The sequence below is a fragment of the Schistocerca americana genome, chromosome 8 (assembly GCF_021461395.2).
Source record: "Schistocerca americana isolate TAMUIC-IGC-003095 chromosome 8, iqSchAmer2.1, whole genome shotgun sequence".
NCBI classification, from domain to species: domain Eukaryota; kingdom Metazoa; phylum Arthropoda; class Insecta; order Orthoptera; family Acrididae; genus Schistocerca; species Schistocerca americana.
In genome coordinates, this window is record NC_060126.1 from 416949210 (window position 1) to 416971946 (window position 22737).

Below are 22737 nucleotides of genomic sequence, written 5' to 3' on the forward strand. Positions count from 1 at the left end.
TCGCTGACAACTCTCACAAAATGATCAAAGGAAAAAATGAATATTGGTTGCTACATTTTCGCCGTTCTTGCAGTAAAACTGTCGCATCAGGCACTTCGTTAGGACGTTTATATTTATTACTTCGTTGCTTCTAACTCGGTCCGCAACACATGTAGCAGACAGTGTGCACACATGCTGCTGAAAATACATACAAAATTATATCATTGTGTTGTTTCCTAGCAACGTCGGCTGTACAACTGGGGCGAGCGCCAGGACGTCTCTCTAGACCTGCCGTGTGGTGGCGCTCGGTCTGCTATCAACTGACAGTGGCGACACGCGGGTCCGACGTATACTACCGGACCGCGGCCGATTTAAAAGCTACCACCTAGCAAGTGTGGTGTCTGGCGGTGACACCACACATTGTACGACACGCAGTGCAGGAGATGTGAGGGAAGGAGGAAATGGACAGAGAGAGGAGACGGAGGAGATGGACAGGGAGAGGGGGAGGAGACCATGTGCGCAGAGAGAGAGAGAGAGAGAGAGAGAGAGAGAGAGAGAGAGAGAGAGGGGGGGGGGGGGGAGTACAGTAGCAGATGCGCACAGAGAGGGGCGGAGGAGATGGACAGGGTGGGGCGGCGGGGTGGACAGGGAGAGGTGCAGGACGGCAAAGGAGAGGGAGGAACAGGAGATGGATTAATAGAATTGAGATAAATACATTCCAGCGCTGCTCCGTGTACTAATCCTAGTGTAAATTAAATCTTGACGACGCCATCGATGTACACAAGTATTTGAAATTTTCCGCGGTTCGAAGCGGTCTCGTAATGTAAGATAAATCTCGAAGCAAAAGTCCAACTTTCTTCACTAAATTACACTGCGCTGAGCGAAATCCATTGATACTGTGGATACGAATATAGGCCTCCTTAGACGATGAAACAGTTTGTCCTATTTCGCGTGTTTGTTAAATTATTTGTCAGTGTGCTGCTTTGTTTGACGTGTTTGTCAAACAGGGTGTGTGTTTAACGTGTTCGAGAGAAATTCTGATTGACGGCCGATTTCACAAAGTTTCACCGTTTACACTCCCGTTTGTCAATTAAAACCCAGTTGCTTGCCAGGCTACAGAGACGACGAATCGTACAGATGTTTCACCGCGCTTTTTATTGCAGTTTATCTTCCCCTCAATTGTGGGACAAGAGATTAAAGATTTGTATGGACAAAAAGAAAAGATCACAGGTTACCAAAATCGTTGAGATAATGCGTGTTTGTCATCCAGATTCACACACGAAGACGTAAAGGTAAAAATTAAATATTGTACTAACGACGAACAAGCCGGAATCCTACAAAATAATGTTTCTTAACGCTTGATCAACTGCTTCATGTGTTCCCATAATGTCACTCAGGTGCAATGAAGGATACAAAATTTTAATTCTTCGAAATCAGCTTCTGATGACGGATATCTTAATAGTTGAGAAACACAAATAGATTTTCGCCTAACTGTGTCCTTTTTTTTTTTAATTTGAGGGAGAAATAAGTTCGTCCATTGAGAGAAAGTTGATGCAATCATTAAGTTCTGAGTGTAATATTTCTTTGAGCAGATTTTTATTATGCTGAGTGCTAAGGTCAGTACAGTAAATGCTTTGTCTGCACTCGGAGCCATTTCCACTAGTTTCAAAATATTTCGCGACGCGATAGACACAGCGTGAGAACTGCTTCAGAGATGAGGATCATTTGGCCAAACTTCGTTTGTACGTATGCGCGCTTGTTTGAAAAAACGTGAGGAAAGAAAACAGCCACTCGGACAAAGAAATTTAATCGCTTGTTGTTGTTGTTGTTGTTGTTGTTGTTGGTGTCTTCAGTCCTGGGACTGGTTTGATGCAGCTCTCCATGCTACTCTATCCTGTGCAAGCTTCTTCATCTCCCAGTACTTACTGCAATCTACATCCTTCTGAATATGCTTAGTGTATTCATCTCTTGGTCTCCCTCAACGATTTTTACCCTCCACGCTGCCCTCCAATGCTAAATTTGAGATCCCCTGATGCCTCAGAACATGCCCTACCAACCGGTCACTTCTTCTAGTCAAGTTGTGCCACAAACCCTTCTTCTCCCCAATTCTATTCAATACCTCCTCATTAGTTACGTGATCTACCAATCTAATCTTCAGCATTCTTCTGTAGCACCACATTTCGAAAGCTTCTGTTCTCTTCTTGTCCAAACTATTTATTGTCCATGTTTCACTTCCATACATGGCTACACTCCATACAAATACTTTCAGAAACAACTTCCTGGCACTTAAATCTATACTTGATGTTAACAAATTCCTCTTCTTCAGAAACACTTTCCTTGTCATTGCCAGTCTACATTTTATATCCTCTCTACTTCGACCATCATCAGTTATTTTGCTCCCCAAATAGCAAAACTCCTTTACTACTTTAAGTGTCTCATTTCTAATCTAATTCCCTCAGCATCACCCGACTTAATTCGACTACATTCCACTATCCTCGTTTTGCTTTTGTTGATGTTCATCTTATATCCTCCTTTCAAGACACTGTCCATTCCGTTCAACTGCTCTTCCAAGTCCTTTACTGTCTCTGACAGAATTACAATGTCATCGGCAAACCTCAAAGTTTTTATTTCTTCTCCATGGATTTTAATTCCTACTCCGAATTTTTCTTTTGTTTCCTTTATTGCTTGCTCAATATACAGATTGAATAACATCGGGGAAAGGCTACAACTCTGTCTCATTCCCTTCCCAACCACTCCTTCCCTTTCGTGCCCCCTCGACTCTTATAACTGCCATCTACTTTCTGTACAAATTGTACATAGCCTTTCGCTCCCTACATTTTACCCCTGCAACCTTCAGAATTTGAAAGAGAGTATTCCAGTCAACATTGTCAAAAGCTTTCTCTAAGTCTACATTTGCTAGAAACGTAGGTTTGCCTTTCCTTAATCTTTCTTCTAAGATAAGTCGTAGGGTCAGTATTGCCTCACGTGTTCCAACATTTGTACGGAATCCAAACTGATCTTCCCCAAGGTCAGCTTCTATCAGTTTTTCCATTCGTCCGTAAAGAATTCGCGTTAGTATTTTGCAGCTGTGACTTATTAAACTGATAGTTCGGTAATTTTCACATCTGTCAACACCTGCTTTCTTTGGGATTGGGATTATTATATTCTTTTTTGAAGTCTGAGGGTATTTCGCCTGTCTCATACATCTTGCTCACCAGATGGTAGAGTTTTGTCATGACCGGCTCTCCCTAGGCCGTCAATAGTTCTAATGGAATGTTGTCTATTCCTGGGGCCTTGTTTCGACTCATGTCTTTCAGTGCTCTGTCAAACTCTTCACGCAGTATCGTATCTCCTATTTCATCTTCATCTATATCCTCTTCCATTTCCATAATATTGTTCTCAAGTACATCGCCCTTGTGTAGACCCTCCATATACTCCTTCCACCTTACTGCTTTCCCTTCTTTGCTTAGAACTGGGTTGCCATCTGAGCTCTTGATATTCATACAAGTGGTTCTCTTTTCTCCAAGGGTCTCTTTAATTTTCCTGTACGCAGTATCTATTTTACCCCTAGTGAGATAAGCCTCTACATCCTTACATTTGTCCTCTAGCCATCCCTGCTTAGCCATTTTGCACTTCCTGTCGATATCATTTTTGAGACATTTGTATTCCTTTTTGCCTGCTTCATTTACTGTGTTTTTATATTTTCTCCTTTCATCAATTAAATTCAATATTTCTTCTGTTACCCAAGGGTTTCTGCTAGCCCTCGTCTTTTTACCTATTTGGTCCTCTGCTGCCTTCACTATTTCATCCCTGAAAGTTACCCATTGTTCTTCTACCGTATTTCTTTCCCCGATTCCTGTCAGTTGTTCCCTTATGCTCTCCCTGAAACTCTGTACAACCTCTGGTTCTTCCAGTTTATCCAGGTCCCATCTCCTTAAATTCCCACCTTTATGCAGCCTCTTCAGTTTTAATCTACATTTCATAACCAATAGATTGTGGTCAGAGTCCACATCTGCCCCTGGAAATTTCTTACAATTTAAAATTGATCGCTTACAGGGGTCTTATTACTAAATTAACGAAATATTGTGGTTCAGAAACTGTCAAAAGATGCGAAATCGACACTCCCACTTTGCAGTTTTTTCTGTGTTGCTGACGAAAAATTTGTTCAGAGATTGGGGAGGCTGAAAATGTCACGTATTGGCGTTACGTAAGGCAGGTGTTTGCAGTATCAATTTCTCTGCCGGAGGCGTTCAGGTTTTGTGATAGCGGTTCGTGTGCTTACCGGTTTCATGCCGCCGCGGGATGCGCCGGTAGGCATTACGGAAGCGCGCCCGACAATTTATGTATCCATCGGCTAGGGAGGTTGGCGATATTGGCGGTTAAAAGTCTCATAAACCGAACAGGTGGCGCGTGAAATACGAGTACGGTGTGGGGCCGCCGACGGCGAAGAGCGCGGCCCCTGCCGGCGGCTGCGCTACGAGGCCGCCTGTTGGAGAGGTCACCAGGTCTTCGCGCTCTGTGAGAACCATCGCAATGCCTGCGTCCATATCTTTACCAGCGAGCTACCTTATCGTATTTCGTGTATCCTTTCACTCTCCCGCCCACCATCCAACCGCTGTCCTGTTGTGAGGGACTACAGTGCGCGTCATTTACGACGGCGGCCGAGTTTAGGTTCGTTCTGTGAATCTGACATCACAAAACACAGTCAGCCAATGAACAGAGAACGACGTTGCCAGAGCTCGACTGCAGTGCAGAGGACGGACGAGTATCTTCAGTTTCAGAAACGTACAGTCATAAACAAAGTAATTGAACGAAAGCAATGTCTTGATAGCAGGCTTTCTACAAAAGAAAGTTTGGAAAAAGCATTCTTTATACCAACTGTTTCATATTCTATTAATTAATTCAACCAAACAAGCAATAAGCCTCCTAATTCAGGTGATAGCAAGGAAATTCGTTCTCACTAACCGATTTTTCGCAATAAAGAACAGCGGTAATTGTTTATTTCCTATTGTACTTCGATGAAACGTGAGTAATTCATAGTCATACAAACAGTGTTTGTCGGTATTTTGCTTGATTATTTAAAGTACTCCAGGAATTCTGTTGAACAACGAACTGCATTAGCGTAACGGTTAAGGTGTTTCGCTGTTAAGCAAAAGATTCCGAGTTCAAATCTTGTTCGATACTTAATATTTTCTTTATTTAAAAACAATATCGAAGTGTTTTACTTCATGAATTTTATTCGTTTGACTGTAATTTTTTGAAATTTCTAGTGGCAACTAAAATCGACCATACGGAAAGTATACGCTGTGAACTTTTACCTCTGCAAACTCTTCAAAATTTCGTGCAGTGGTTTACTACATTTAATGCTGCACAATAACTGCGTTGAACATCGAAACAAAATAGTCATTTATGGGGGGAAAGGTATCAGTCAAGAAGATGTGTAAAAATCAAATTTTTGGGCCAAATAGTTTTTGTGAAATCGAATGATAAGTGTGTCAAAGCAGTCGGAACACCATGTGTCTCCACAGGCGAGCAGTGCAGTGATGACAAAATCGCGCGGAATGCGGGGAGCACGTCTCTGAAGCAGCGACAGGGTTAATGCGGCCGTGGTGGCTTTACTCCATAAACTGCGCGCTCCACCCTAAGCGTAAGTTTGCGAACTATACTATACTATGGTGCTGCTTCTCTTGGCGTGTGCAACTGGCAACGCAGCAATCTCCCGCATCTGGGCGGGCATGCGCGAGCCGCCATATTAAAAGATTTGAACTATAGTATCGTTCGCTCACATTTATATTTTTGTCTTTACTTTTCGTTGTGCCTCCCAAACATCTGTCGTAACAAGCTATGCCCTCTCCCACACGCGGATTGTCGAAATCAGTTTGATTGTAAGATCGTTTCATTTGCTTTTGTCGTGCGTAAGAAGTTTGATGAGACTAAACTGTCGTATGAGGCTACTTTGTTTCCATAAGCACTTGATAATTCGCTTTGCCTAGCGATTTTGAAAGAACACATTCGTGAGTACTTATGGCGGCCAAACTGGGAATTACCAGTTGAGGAGGAGAGGAGTACAATCAGCGACTGCCAGATGGCTGCATGTCAGCGGGAAGGTAACTTATGTGTCCGTTTTATTCTGAGTTTGTATTTTGGTGTGAACCAGGTTCACGGATGAGAACAATGAAAAGTCTTTCTTTCTTCATAGTAAAATTTTTTGTTAGTAATGTGAAACTTTCACTCTTTCTGGTGCGTCGAAAGAACGTACATGTACGTTATTTTCAATGTAATTTTCTGTATTATAAAGCAAAAGAAATTGTTATATAACACGCTCGTACACTTACGGGAATCGGTGAAATATTGCGACTAATGAGGATACGGACAAGGGGCACTACATCGGCAGTGCCTTGAGAAGTTGCGAACTTGCGTCTGACGAGAGGCGTCCTAGGTTAATCCATGTGCAGTTGTATTGACCATTGTGTCGGTATGGCTTAATGTCAGAGCATCTGCCTAGTAAGCAGGAGACCTGGTTTCGGATTTCCAACTTTCCCCACTGACTTCAAATAATGCCCGCTCACAGCCAGTATCTTTAATTCCTTTGTGTCTTAACTGATATTATTTTTGTTGTGTGTGAGGGAGAGTGAATTAAGGCCCCAGATGTCGTGTCTGATCTGTACGTAAAGTTAGATGGGAAAATAAATGCTAAATTTCGAAGTCACACACACGCAGCCGAAACGTTATCTAGTTATTTAAGAGAAAATAATTGAAAAATCATTTAGCCCACTGGTTTGTGGGTTTTGATATCTGAAATACCTCTTCTTTACATACATTGTTTCTATTTCTGTGTACGGTGCGAAGTAGTGCGAAAACATAAGGAAAAGTGAAGCTAAATTTATTCTTCCATTCAAGGTAGAAAGTGCTTTGGGACATCTTTATCAGTCTCTTGCTGGCATAATTTCAACATTCAATAATAATGTCCACGAGCTGGAAAATGCTCCTTTGGAGCACAAAAATCCGAATATGCTGCTCTCTAAAAGACTCTGACAGAAAAGTGGGGAACTAGCTACTTCAATTCTCTTTCCGCCTTCCTCACCAAAAATTTTGCCATGCGAACATATTCGCACTCTTTCAACACAGAACATCCTAAATCTTTTTCCCCTTGTCTCTCTCTGTAAGTTAGACTTCAAACTCAGCATCTCTCTTACTGGCACTGTCTGTGTATTTCTTCCTCCCACTGATTTGTTTTTTCTCCCATTGGTACTTTTTGCTGTCTCTCTCTCTCTCTCTCTCTCTCTCTCTCTCTCTCTCTCTCTCTCTCTCTCTCTCTCTCTCTCTCTCCCTCCCATTGTCACTGCCTTCATCCTTTTCTCTCGCCCTTCCTTACCACCGTCTTCTTCTATTCCACCTTCTCTGTGCGTCTGTCCCGCTGCCATTGTCTTTGTTCCATTCCTTTTCTCACCTCTCTCTTTCTCCCTTGCAGTCTGCTATCTTTCTCTTCATCAGCCATTGTCTCCTCTCCACACAAGTCCTAGGCGATGGCTTGCTCTGAGTTTTGAATCGTAGTCCAGGAAACTTTAACACTGGGGTATAGGGGATGGGGGAAAGTGGAAAAATGTTTTTGAGTTAAAGATCACCAGCCTGAGAGGAGGGGCTCCAGACCCCCCAGCCTATGTATGGTCGTCACTCATCTCTCTTTCTCATTTCCTCACTATCTTTTCACTTTGGCTCCCACAACTATTGAATTCATCCACATCTCTTTCTCTGCAACTTCCTCTATCCTGCCACCACTCTGTCCTCTCTCTTCCTCTCCCACTATTACTACTTTCTGTCTCTTCCACCGTCACTCTCATTGTCTGCTATTCTCTTACAGTATGAAAAAGCAGGAATATGCTCGCATGCAAAAATTTTTTTTTGAGGAAGACAGAATGAGGACTGAGACAATGGTTCGCCGCTTTTCTGTGCTTCCACAGGAATATTTTTCAGCTGGTCACCTCTTCTCTGTTACAGAAGTGTGTATGCTGTTTATATAAAAAGAATTCTGTAGGTCAGTAAAGTTTTGACAGTTTATTTGTGTACTTTGTCACATACAAACAACAAATAAGTGTGCATAATATAAGGTGAACAAAAATTTGTCTCGTATCCAACACAAATATGTCTCCCATCCAACGTATGTTTACAATACTCGACATAAAATTTCACAACATTTATAGTCTACATTTACAGCATACAAAGACATATGAAGAGGTTTCGTATAAGAAAATAATTTTTTTGTGCGGTGCTTCGTCGGCCCAGACAGGATATTACGTTCATATTTTACGTGTACAAGTATGGTAAGTTTGAAACTCTGGATCTCGGTAACGGATAATATCCCCGAGAATATCATCTTAAGAACATGTCATAAAAATTTCGACGATTCACCATAAATAAAAATTGTAGAAGCGGTCATTCCCATGATTGGCACTTTTGATATCCAAAAACAACGGTTTTTCCGGTGTGACTTGATAATGGATAAAGATTTTCGTAAACTGGAAAATTTCGTTCCTAGATAAATGTGTAAACAATGGGCAGTTATTATTCGAACCATTTTCTGTGGTTAGTTATTTAGATAACTGCCTCCCACGCTGCAAAAATGACAAAAAACCGTTTTTTGCAGTTTTCTGCTTAAGTACGGTAACTTTGAACCCCTGGTTCTCCGTGACGGATAATGATGTCGAAAAAAATTTCGTACTTCTCCGAGGATATCTTAAGAACGTACGATAAACAATTCAACGAGATGCGAAGATTAAAATTATAGACGTGACCATCCCCACAATTAGTGGCTTAGGTACCCAAATGTGATGGTTTTTCGAGATTTTCTCAGGGACCATCCATGAACAAATGGTGCTTTTATAAGCTGTTTGCTCAATTTGCATGAGCTGGAGGAAGTAGGGTTATGTTAAATTTTGACACTTTACTGTAAGATAGCTACAGAATGCTCGTTCTTCCGATAGGTATAGATGTTTCCAGAATGAGATTTTCACTCTGCAGCGGAGCGTGCGCTGATATGAAACAGTTTTAATCTGCCAGGAAGTTTCGACGCCAGTATGGTCATGGAGTGGACAGCTGGCTTTGATGTACTCAATTCGCTCTGTATTGCAGTGTTATTTATTGGTTGAGTTTAAACCCTTCAGGATCACGAGTAGCCTGTTAAATACTTCTTCCTCACTACCTTTAATTTTCTTGGTGCGTCAGGTCACTCTGCTTCATCATCCTAATGTTGATCGTCGTTTCAGCTCATTTACAATCTTCCACCGTTTCCCTAGAGCTGGATGTATGCTGATCTCTTTCCCACTTACTACAGTCACTTTCCACTTCTGTTTTATTTTATTCATTCATGTTTTTGTTCAGCCTCGTAAGGTGTCGGGCAAATCTCAATCATTTCTTCCGTGTCATGCCTGAAGTTTGTTCTGCATTCACATAAAACTGGTGCCTTGGTTTGTCCTTCAAACTCAAGTTATTTTATCGTCTCTCGAAAATTATCGTTGCTCCATATCCATTTGGGTATTATGGTTAACTATATTGGGGGGGGGCAGGGGGGGTGCGTGCTTCTCCAGCCTGGATGGTGGGCAGAGACTGGACCTTTCTCTGTTGTGGCGTTTCGGATGCGATTGATGCCATCGACTGATAGGGGCGTCTGGAAAGGCCCTCTTTGTCCCGTCCTTCCGCCGCACGCGTCAGCAGTTTCTGCCTGACTATTGTTCCCGCCTGAGACTGTGGCGCTGAGAGTTGTGTCCTGCAGACGGAGTGTTTCACAGCCCAGGCCTCGGTCACGTTCTGCTCTTGTACAGCGCCGTGCGTGTAGCCAGAACTACTGGTTCGACGCCTGGCAAAGGTCGAGGTTGCCCGGAACTGCTTATGCTACAGTTATCTCGCCAAGGTTATTTTCTTGCTTGTCACAACCTTCTAGTTGTATTACCGTAGTAAATTGCGTATTTGTATAAACTTGCAGCACAAATGTATACCGCTAGTATATTCTTCTACTTGGAACATTTCCACTTTGAATACCTTCATCTGATTAATTTGCCACGACTTCTGACACGGCATCTTCGGCAGCTTTGCGTGGCCGAATGAAATGTGTCGCAGTACTGCACATCTGTGTTGCGATATGTCGACTCGTCTCTGAACTGTCAAATGTGGAAATTCCAATTTAATGTCCACTTACAAAAGACTAGCAGATTAACGTTGTCCTCCACAGGTGCCCGCTCTTTTATTTTTTAGCTCAGTACGATGCACCAGACTTTTAAATTTTCTAGCGACCACTTTTGTTGCGATATTTTGATTTACGTGTACTTTTCCAGCGATATAATATTGTTCGGATTTCGCACAAGGCATTTTCGATATTGTTTCTCTGGACACAAATCACCAGTTCCTAGAATTCGATGTATTGCAAACAGAAATGTATCTACACAATGACGCCTTCTTTCTTGTTCAGAATAGCTATCAGTATGCCTGAGAACCACGATACCCATGCCTCAACAAACAAAATAGTTACTAAGTGATCTTGTCGCAAAGACACACGATGGCAAAAAGAATTATGCAGCAGGTTAGTACAGGCAGCCCAAACAGCACTCATCCATGATGAAAAGCACGTGCGTTCCTTTTAAAATTGTCTACTCCCTCTGTTTGTTAAAAGTCAATTTATTCAATCACTGCTGAAGTACTGGCTCTTATTACCGTTTTGTGGTCGATTTTAATGCACATCGTTAATCCGAATATTGCTCTTGATTAATATGGAACCAGTGTTTCGAATGGGCTCATAAAATTCCACTTAAAATAATGTAACTAGGAACAGACGTTTTAGGGTGACAATGGACGACGCAGGAAACACTTGTTGAGAAGTATCTGTTTAGGCTGAAACAGTCTACCAAGTGCAGAAATGAATATGCTAATATCTGCCGAAGCAATAGAGAAAATGCGCCTGAACGACTTCCTAGGATATTCTGTTGTCCCAGGCCTACCGTAACAGCTCCTTTCCTCGAGAAGAATACTTTTTTAATGTATTTTTCTGTGTGAAATTGTCTATTCGTACGTCGTTCGAACTTCCTTGAATCGCTAATAACTACGAGACTGCTAATGCATAAACAGTGGTTGACATCCCAACGGATAGATCATGTCTGTCCTGTGACGTCATCTCGCAATGTCGGTTGTCGGTGCATGTGTGTCTTTGTTACAGAATAAAAATATTTGCCGGAATTTGAGGGAAAACCAGTATTATTAATTTGAAAATTGCAAAACAATGAAAGATGTCGTCTCATATGCTTGGGAATTACGAAATTGAAAATCTCGTGTCGAAAGGAATCCAGAAAGCCTAAAAAGTCCTGGGTCGAGAGAATCGAGAGCTGCGACAGCGTCGTCGAAAACGAGATGAAACACGGCGCACAGCGATTCCTTAGCTGCCGCATCGGGCATATAACGGCCAACGATAGTACAAATTTGTCATTTATCTGTCATGTAACGTCGGCAGCTCGTGGGCTAGTCTAATACTTGGCCTCGCTACATCAAGACGGCGTGTTCGCGACTTCGATTCACGAGCAGGTCGGAGATTTTGTTCGCTCAGGGACTGAATGTTTGTGTGGTCGTCATCACTTCATTTTATCATCATCATCATCATCATCATCATCATCATCACCATCATCATCATGGATGCACAAGTCTCCCAAGTGATGTCAGGTAGAAAGGCTTGCACCAGGCGGACGAACAGTCAGAGAGTGTGTCTTCCGGCCAATAACGCCATTTATCCTCTAACCATTATACTACACCGTGTAACCATTGTATTAAAGAGATGATAATTTAATTACATATTAATATGAAATACTTGTTATGATTTTATGCTGACGTTTTCACAAAAAAATCTACTACACGGAACCTAACTGAGCACATGGAAAGTTTTGTATTGCATTTTAAGTAACCCTTTAAGAACGGCCTGAATTGTGAACCTTCTACTACCTGGCATCTGTTGGAAACCGAGAGATGGGTTGTTCACAGTTAGCATCTTTGAATAGAGCTCTCAAAATTGAACATTTTTTATCTGAACATTTCTTATCTGAACGTTTTTATCTGAACATTTTTTATTGTTGCAAGAATTTACTAGAACGTAAAAAGAAAACCCGTCGAGTTGAACCTTCCTGAAGGAAAGAAATTGCAATTTTATAGATTAATAGATCGGGTATAGGGTCAACATTTGAGTTCAAATTTGAATCGTATCCTAATTTTTGGTATATCGAAATAACCTTAATATTACAAGTATAGTGTTTCTTCAAAGATAAGCGAACAGTTTTGTGAAAACTGCTCTAATTTTGTCTCTGTGTAATCCGTTCTCACTCTACAGTGAAAAAGATGCCCCACATTCGTCCTTCATACAAAAGTGCCTAGTTACTCGTGAAAACATGATTGGGAAAAGATATAATGTCGTACAGGTATTTGAAATCGCCATGTTTAGCTCAATAAGAAACTGAAATTATATAGCTCACTTTGATTAAATCGATGCTGACTATATGCTTTGTGCTAGATTTAGCAAAAGTGAAATATGCTGTGCTTCAGCTGCCCCATCCTATATTGTCGAATATGCTAAAACTCTTCGTAGCTTTGAATTTAAGTGTCGAAATAACTTGTTGAGCCTTACATGGTGTAGCGCTTTTCCCAGCTCTTCGAGTATCAGAAGACAGAGGTACCATTAGTACCGTTTATTGTGTAGCTCAATTTTATGTTTTATGTATGTATGGTGGAGATGAAACTCATTGATCAGAGAAGTTAATAATAATCCTCTGGTCCCAACTTCAGCAAGTATTACATTTTTTCTTATAGAGACAACTTAGAAATGTACAAAAAAAAGTACAGACATAAAAACACGCTGTCGCTGAAGAGAAGCTGATGAATGCGAATCTTTCCCGCACGCACAATCTGTGTGTACGAGGGCTGTTAAATAAGTACTTATGTTTGAACACAGATCCCACTGATGAGACAGGTTGTTGTTACTATCGTGTGCTAACTGCTAGCCGTCGCTGAAATAAAAGTGACACTGATTTATACATTACTCTGGATATGAAACCCATTTCTTGAATGAGTGCAGTATCGTTGGGAGCTTTTGAACGGGAAAACTTGTGAGGAGTAGAAAGTGAAATTGGGTGATGCTTATGCTGACCCTCTGCCGTAGATGACAACTGATCTATTGATTCAAAGAATGTAAACTTAGTCGAACAGTTTTTGTGAGCACCGCGCTAGAGGCCGGCAGATGTGGCTACCGAAGAAACCATTTGAATAAGTTAATGGCATGATCGTCGATGAACATCGAACGAAAGTACGCGGAGTAACAGAAGCCGTGGGTGTGACGCCAGGACAGTAACTAATGTTTTATATGACGTTTTGGCGGTGAAAGTCATGTCGGCCCGGTGGGAGCCACTATTACTGACAGCTGACGACAAGCTGGTGTAACTTTTCAACTTCGAAGCTGCGTTAGTAGCAACTTAAGCGTCGATCTGTCAATGTCTATGGGTCCTGGATTCTTCATTACACTTCGGAAACCAATCAACGAAACAAAACAATAGGTTGCTACGGATTAATCTACTCGAAAGAAAAAGAAAGTGGTTTCTTCGGCCAGAAAAGCTAAAGTGGGGATTTTTTTAAGATCGAAGTGCATCGTACTCAGGCTTAACGGAAAAAGAAAAAGATCAGTGGACAGTACTACAGGTGGATATTGGACTCTTTCTGTAAGAAATTGGTGAAGAAAAAGGTTATGTTTAACCACAACAAATTCTTTTGGAGTTGTCGCAGAAAACGTACTTGAGTTGCGTTATGAATTGCTGCTGCATCTGCTGTATTCGCTCGACCTTATCTGCGATTTCTCCTGGTTCCCAAACATATAATAACGGCTCTTCAGTAAAAATGCTTTTCAAATGGGACTGTCTTTATTAGCTTCTTCTTCTTCAGCAGCCTGTTCCCATAACAGAGGAAGCTGTTGCCAATGTATCGTTGGTCTTCCAGCGTCTCTTCCACCATTATGTATTTATGCTAAAAACCACATTTGTTAGTCTTCATTGCTATATTCGCGTCTGGTGTGAGAGCTATCTATCTTCATTTTCATCGATTTTATCTTCTGTTTCAAAAATTCTCACTTCTCTCCCCAGACTGTCATTTTTAAACTTGTGCAATGTCGTGCAGCCTTATTTTGACCTCAGGAAGCGCATTTCTGAACTTCTTGTTTTTCTTTAATGTTCAACACTCGTCACCAGTATCTCTGAGCCGTAAAGCAAAACTGGTACAGTAACCACTTTATAAAATGTCCCTCTTGTTTCTTTTATCGTTTTCCCATCTAATGTTCTTCGGGTTGCTCCAAACATGGCATGGTACTTATTCAGTTTGTGATCGATGTAATGAGATGTGCCACAGACCAGATATTGGAAATGGGACACTTTCAGTACGTCTGTTACCTAGGGTTATTTTTTGGACTGAACATTTTCTTCTAAAACCATAGTTTTGGTCTTCGCAAAAATATTTTCGTGTTATACTCCCAGCAGATCTGTTGGAGACAATGAACAGATTTCTGAAGATCATCATCAGTTTGTTGACTAATAGCGTAATCATCACTAAACATGCGTAATCATCACTAAACATCCGTAATCATCACTAAACATCATTGTGTTTATGTATTCTTTCGTTTATTCTTTGATTGCTGGACTTACTTGCCCTGAGCTATTCTCTTATTGTATCAGCTTGACAATTCTTGCGCTTGTAAATGTCCGGGACGTTGCGAAGAACGTACATCCTTAAAACGGGGGATGAATTTTTAGAAACAAATCTCTGATATTTATTGCCCTCGAAAGGTCACCACTGGCGTTGAGTCAGAACGCCCTTAGTGAAGGCACGGCGAGCCTGGTATTGGGTCGCGTCTTTGTCCGCCTGTGGGCGGACGGTACACGAGGTCGTGCGTGTTGGCCGCCGACGACCGCTCCAGTTCAAGTGCGGGAGCCGAATGGTGTGTCCTTGGCCCTTCAGGACGTCAGTTGTGAGAACCTGGTATTAGTACGAATTATGACGACAAGCAACGCTGCTATTCTTCAACTTCAGCAAACATCATTGTAAAAGAGTAATCGAACTCTTTCGAAATAGCAGGCTGCAATCTGATAAGTAAATGGATGTAGCTCTTTTCGGTAACATTTACTATATTGCGTTCTTCAAAAAATTGCTATGTTCACCTCTCATTACAACAAAGAAAATGTGTGTATAATACAGGGCGCATGAATTTCTTTGATTTTTATCTGTATCAAGTCTGACAAAACAAAGTATGTTTTCGGTGTTCCCACGCCCTTTATACATTTAAATAAACCAATACTTTTTATGTACATAAACAGAAACATTTTTATAACGCCGCCGTGGCTGCAAAATTAAACTCTCACTGAATATATTTCAAGTTCCATCGCTTACGGTTAGTCGACTCTCGCGACGTTTTATCGGCTCATATCTTATGTCCAAAAGCTGAGAAGATATCCACACATCTTGCGGAAAAATACACGCAGATTACAACTGAAACTCCCTAGTCATCATTAGAGAAAAAAGAACAGCCTACAAGTAAAACCATTACTTCACACATACATTTCTTGTGACGGAGTCTGCGATAGAGTTTAGTCTCTTCCTGAAACCACGCTCCTCCAGGTTCTTTTGACATGACTTGATAATGGCCACGGCAAATAATAATCTTTTTGTTGTCGATGGGACGTCAAACTCTCTTGGCTACCAGACGTAAAAAAAAACCTGCAGATGCCTGTTAATGATCCCAGCGCGAATAAATTCAAAATGATAGCTGATTCTCTTTCTTTTCTGTTTTGTTCAGTTAGTCACTTAGAACTGGCTGGGAAGAAATCAGCCCCAAGTAACAATAGTTATTTATTTAGCTTGTGGATACGCCACAAAAATATTTACAATCATCTCAAATTACAAATTAATATCCACATCATGAATGTATTCTATTCATCCTTTCGTCGTCACCAGGAACTGTATTGGATATCCAGGGAATGCTCTCAGAGGACATTCTTGAATTACACGGTGAATAGTCCGCTTTTAAGTGCGACAGCAACCACTTGGGAAAGTTATTTTCTTCCACTTCCGTTGACGATCGTCATACCTTCCAGTGCTGATTCATCTTCTGATAAGGATCCACCAGCTTCTGCATGGCAGTGCAAGGCCGGGAGTCTTGATCGATCCGCGCGGCATCTTTAAGTTCTTCCGTAGCCGCATCAATTTGCCATGTGTGTCTCCAACGGTCAATAATATTGAAGTCGTTGTCAACTGACATCCTTGTGGTGTCCAACCGTGGGTGACGAGAGCGAAGCTTTGCTTTGTTGACGTTTCGAATGTCTGCCTGAGCAGGGAGATGAGGGTTTTTCCGTAGTTCTTTGCACTACCGCACTGGTGCACTTTACCCCCGCAGATGTGGAGGTGGTATGTGGCGAAATGTGGGTCGGCAGAAAGTAGGAGTAGGTCTGATTATACCAGTTGTAAGAGGCATTCTATGGTTGAGCTGTGTCAACAAGTAACCGCAGTATGAGAGTGCGTTCATAACTTCGTTGTATTATTATCGCTGTTTACTCTTGAGAGAGGCCAAATGGTAGATGTGATTGTGATTAATTACTGGAATGTGTACTAAGACGGACACATCACGTTCTGTACTGTCACTCTCTAATTCTGCGTCGAAGGTCATGAAAAGGACGAAGTAATTCAGAAGGGAGTGAGATAAGGTTGCATAATCTATGAAAAGAGCAGTCAGTTAAGGAAGCTAAGGAGGAATTCTGGAAGGTAATTATAAGTTCAGGGACAACTAACAATAGCATTAAGGCTTGTCGATGGAATAGAGATTCTGTCAAACAGCAGAGGACTTGCAGATACTGAGGGAATTATATGAGGAAATGAGTAACATAAAGTAGAAGGATTTTACTAGTTGGCAGCAAAGTTACCGACGACCGCAGAAGTAGTGGAGATATAAAATGCGGACTGGCAATAGGAAGAAAAGCCTTTCATAAAAAGAGATATATGTGGATAATGAATACAAATTTAAGTGTTGAAAGCCTTTTTTCAAAAAGCACGAGTTTGAACTGCTGCGTGACATGAAAGTAAAAGATGAGCAATTAACAGTACAGACAAAAAGAGACTAGAATTTTTGGGAAAATAGTACTGCAGATAAATGTGAAGTACCAAGTGGAAGTGGGGAGAAAAGAGCATTATGACAGAACATGAATGAAAGAAGTCTTACGTTGACAGGCTTCATTATGCAAGTTGTAGTTAATTTGGCTGTGGAGTGGAGTGGAGTAGTGCAGGGACGGAGGATAGCAGAAGGGTATAAATTTAAGAGAGAGACCAATAAACAGGTGTGTGGAATGCTGTTGCCTGGTTGCTACCGTTTACGTTTTCTCAGAATGATGAAACGAGTTCGTCTCTTAGATTGTATGGACTTCGCCGCTTTAGCGATGAGACGTCACTTACAAGCAGACAGTGTATTTTTTCTTCTGTGGATCAGTTATTTACAATTTTTTTCTGTGCTATCGCTTGAAGGGTCGTATGTCGAGTAAGTACGTATCATTTCACTGCATTCCACGGATTAGAGTGTATGGCACCATTTCGTTTCGTTGGAATAAATGGGTCCAATTAAATCAGGCCACCAGCTTTTCCAATATGTTTCCATTGGATTTCAATTTCGTTGAGAGAGAGAGAGAGAGAGAGAGAGAGAGAGAGAGAGAGAGAGAGAGAGAGAGAGAGAGAGCATATGTGTGGGGAGGGAAGGAGAGGGGCGATGGCAATATTGCATTGCCTTAACACGTGTTTTCTAACAAAACTGGAGATGATCCGTCGCTCCATATAGCTTTGCTGTACTTTAAAAGCAGCTTTGAAATCTTTATTTGGGTATGTTCTCACTTTTCGTCGCTATTCCATTGTTTTTGTCAGTGCCGTTACCAGTGTTCGATTTGTGCTTTTACCAGTGGGGGGGGGGGGGGGGGGGATGTCTTAGGGGGTTAGTATAATTATATATGTTACTAGCTTGGACCGTGGCTTTACCCATGGTTAAACAGTTATTTATAAATAGATGTTAATGGCGAATCTCACTATTCACGCGTAAGCACTATCAGAAAAGCCATCCCTTGTTATATCTTTAAAAGTACATTATAGGTAAAGCTTATTTACAAAATCATCTACATACAGATATACGAGGGGAATTCAAAAAGTAAAGGCACATTTGTGGAAAGCTGTACTTATTCTGATGATAGAAAACTGAAACATGCGTTATTTTTCTACATAACCTCCCTGGACTTCAATGCAGTTTTTCCGACGTTTTACGAGTTTTTTTACTTCATCAGAAAATACGTTAATCGGTTGCATCTGTAACGAATTTTGCACCGCAACAATGACGTCTTCATCGCTTTGAAACCTTCTCCCCTGTAGTGCTTCCGTTAAGGGTCCAAACATGTGAAAATCGCTTGGAGCCAGGTCTGGACTGTATGGTGGGTGTTCCAGCACCTCGAATCTCAACTCCTTTATTGCGCCGGCTGTCCGTTTGGCAGAATGTGGGCGAGCGTTATCTTGCTGCAGGATGACACCTCTTCGCAGTTTTCCACGACGTTTGGATCTGATTGCAGGTTTTAGTTTCGTACGCAACACATCACATCCACCATACAATACAGACCTGGCTCTAAAGCCTCGTTTACGCTGGGGCGACGTCTTGCAACATCGTGGCATGCAACGGAAATGTGGCGTGCGTCGTCTTGTCGTTTAGTTCTAAATGTTTTGAAATGCTTACCTACTACATAAAAGTTTTTCAAAATTAATAAGCATACATATTAATAGTAAGACTGTATTAAAAACTTTCAGTGTTCGGCTCCACAAATTTAAATTATATGTGAAGTTTTACTCCAGTGCGTGAGCAATAAACATCCCAGGATGGGATGCACAAACTAAAACCAGAGGAGGGGATGGTCTGATGCAGAGGGGGGGAAATCCCCCCCATCCCCCCCCCCTGCAAATCGCACACTGGCCGTTCAGATTTCCGATACTGGTGTTATTTTAGGACAATAAACCATATCCTCCTTCCGAGGGTCTGTAATATAATTAATTTAACTCTACTGTTATCATAATTTCGCTCATTTCGTTCTGTCTCTCCGGTTAATCATTCTGAGTTACTACTCCTAAACGTCTGCTACTACTACATAGTACTGTTAACATTCTCTCCCCCCACTACCCGCAACCCTAGTCCAGGAATGTAATATTGCATGAAGATCTGATTTCTATTCGTAAATGTGGAGGAACGAAGATTAAAATGTAACTTTCGGTTGAGGTTTTTGGAGATGGAGTACAAAATCAGATTTCACAGGGATGGGCTAGGAAATAAACTGTAACTATGTTCAAAATCAGTCGAATCACTATCTTGTAGCCGTTTACGGTTGCAACGGAGAACATAAATCACATAACCGGACTTCTATTTGAACACTTTCCGAATGTAAGTCCAGTATGTAGACCAGTCTTATCTCAGTCGGCCAACGTACCAAAACTCCCGTGACCTTGATTTCAGAAGACTGTCATATCAAAAGTGTACGTGTGTAACAAAATCAGCCGATTTCGTCCTCTATGGCGATTCTTATGTTAAGATAACTGAAAAGAGAGACCGAAATCAGTTGACTCTGCTAGACTTGTAGACTTTTACCTAATACCTAAACCAAAAAATGGAAAAAATCTTTACTTAATAATTTTATCCCTACTTTGGGACCCATTTGTTAGAAATCATTAATCGCCTAAATGAATATATAGCACGTTGCCCGGAGAAGAAGCCTTACTTGCGTAGGAGCCCAACCAGGAGACAATACGGATCAGGCTGACCACTGACTTTATCACCTAACAAAACAGCTTGTGATAGCTTATTCGACAACCCCCGACATGGACATACGGCGAACACTTGTCGGACTGCGTAGCGAGTCCTGCACGCTTGGAACTAGACTGCTGACTCCGTTAATGAAGTGGTAATTGCTTTCATCTCGTGGCGGAGGGGCTAATTTTCGCGTAGTACGAGAAGGGTCGTTGTCGCCTTCTGTGTGTGTTGCCTACGCTGACACACCAGATGTTATCTCGGCTGCCGAAGCGAGTGCTCCCGCCTTCTCGAAGAGTTCGTGACGCTGCCGCTAGAGTGCAGCCGCGTACTGCTCTCGCTTCGCGGCTTCCTGGCGCTGATCCAACTGTGCGCGCGAGTTCAAACCCACGTGATCATGCTTTACTTCCTACCCATAGCACAGAATACACAGCATACAAAAAGGAAAGCAGACGACGGCCATTTTGATTTGTATGAAATCAAGCGCTGCAACGCCGTATTGAAACCGAATAAATGGGAAACTATAGCCGTCTACTACTACGGCTCGAGAAGACATTCTCACAAAACGGAAATAATCCAACCGGCTAAATGAAAACTCCTACGAAAGAAACTGCTAATGAATCTTTAATTAAACACTTATCATTTTATGACTGTTCACATGTGCAAGCTGCGAACGGCCACTGCTTTTGGCTTCAGATGACAATGAAGTTACTTTGATTTGTAAATATAGGTCTTTTGTTTGTAGGAGTTTTGTTTTACTTGTTATAATATAATAGTAATAATGGCGTGTGACGGCCTCCCGTCGGGTAGACCGCTCGCATGGCGACTTGCGCGTCGATGGGAATGAAATGATGATGATTAGGACAGCACAACACCCAGTCCCTGAGCGGAGAAAATATCCGACCCAGCCGGGATTATTAACATCTCTTTCAGTAGAAACAGATGTAGTGGGACACTCTACATGAGTTTCAAATTGTTCAAATGGCTCTGAGCACTATGGGACTTAACATCTGAGGTCATAAGTCCCCTAGAACTTACAACTACTTAAACCTGTATAACCTAAGGACATCATACACATCCATGCCCAAGGCAGCCTAGAACCGCTCGGCCACTCCGGCCGGCCTAATCTATTTATTTTTGGCTCTTATTCAGCAGTTTCGCTGATAATCTGTTTTGTAATTTTATGTTTTAGATTTATAATTCTAAAAATTTTAATCATTAATGAAAATAAATACATTGCTTAATATAACGCTTGGATTATTGTATTTCAAACTAGTAAAAATCGACTCACTCTTTTTATTGTAGATTGGTTTTAAAAGCTGAGATAGCTAGATTCGAGTCTGTAGGGTATCTACACTTATCTTTTCATCAGAGGTAAGTATCGATACTTTGACCTGAATGCTCTCTTGATTTTTAGAGAATGTCCTGAACCCAACCCTAACTGTAACCTGACAGCGTAAAGATGTTCTATGGCATTATGTGCAGGTTCCGTAGAAGCGTTCTGCTGACTGTGGTGTGGTGTTTAAGCTGAGGTGATTTATCTGACGTCTTTCTAAGCAGTGTGCGGTTTCTTGTGTTGCAGGCATAGATGGTAGACAACGCTTCGGTGAAATATGAGCGCACCCGCTGGAAGCAAGGTGATCCGTGCGCCGACATTGAAGCGAGGCAAAAGCGACGAGACGCGCATTAGTGAGCGGGTGAGTACTGTAAAAACCACCAACTGAAAACACGTCATCTTTCTCGCATTTACCGGGATTCATACGATGGCACACGATGGAGAACAGATTTATATATTTTTTCATTTTTTGTCGCATATTCCTTACTTAGCCAAGCAACGTCTTGGTAACCAATTTCTTTGAGTCTGCCTCTCTTGTCAGATATCTGGTACCACAGATTGTCCTCATTTCTGTTTGACGAGACCCAGACTCCAGTACTGTGGTGAATGGTGCTCTTTCCTGATAAAAGCAAAAAAGAAAAAAAAAAGCAAAGTGGAAAGCTCTTTCATTGGCTATCTTGATTAAGGGGGGTAGGACGTCAAGCGGACCGACTTGGAGCTGGAGAGGCACCACAGGACATTTTAATTTCCACTGTCTATACTTTTACAAGTAAATTCATAAAACTTTGTCAGCATGACCAGGAAGGTTTCAGGATTCACACTCGTAGCAGCGGAAGTTCAAAAACATAACAAAATAATTTGTTTAACATGCGAAATTTCATCATTCTTTCACTTACTAATGGCTGCATTTGTTGCTATAGGTACACTTTTCTTCATAAGTAAGAGAGACTGTTCGATGAATTTTGCACAGCATACAAACCATACTTACAGGTGTTTGAAACTCTAGAATCTGTTTAATTTATGAGAAAATGAATGAGCTGTTACGTTTTAAACTTCATGTTTAGAAAAAAATCAAATTTTGTAGTTAATTATCTCAATTTTTACCACAGTTTTTAATGGATTTGGAAAATTCTAGAGTTTCATACACCTGTAAGTATGGTTCGTATGCTGTGCAAAATTCATCGAAGAATCTCTCTTACTTGTGAAGAAAACTGTACCTTCAGAAATAAATGGAGCCAACAGTAAGTGAAAAAATGATGAAATTTCATATCTAAAAAAAAAAAATATTTTGTTATGTTTTTGCACTTCCACTGCTATGAGTGTGAGTCCTGAATCCTTCCTGCTCATGCTGACAAAGTGTTATGAATTTATTTGTAGAAGTATAGACAGTAGAAAATTAAATGTCCTGTGGTACCTCTCCTGCTCCAAGTCGGCCCGTTTGACGTCCTAGCCCCCTTAATTACAGTAGGAACACATGCTATGACAAACTGTTACATGGATGACTTGCTAGAAGTCCTGCCACACACTGAAATAGGAATAACAGCGCGTTTTG

At 41.4% G+C, this 22737-nt stretch overlaps 1 protein-coding gene across 2 annotated transcripts in view; it reads left to right on the forward strand.

Annotated features, from left to right (window-relative positions):
• The window catches only part of LOC124546032 (mitogen-activated protein kinase-binding protein 1), a 922513-nt gene that overhangs the window by 454979 nt on the left and 444797 nt on the right, over positions 1-22737 (forward strand). For both annotated transcript variants that reach the window (XM_047125004.1, XM_047125005.1), the window contains exon 2: positions 21432-21546. In XM_047125004.1, coding sequence (XP_046980960.1) covers positions 21463-21546 — 84 coding nt within the window. In that variant the 5' untranslated portion in view covers positions 21432-21462. The remainder of the gene's footprint in view (positions 1-21431; positions 21547-22737) is intronic.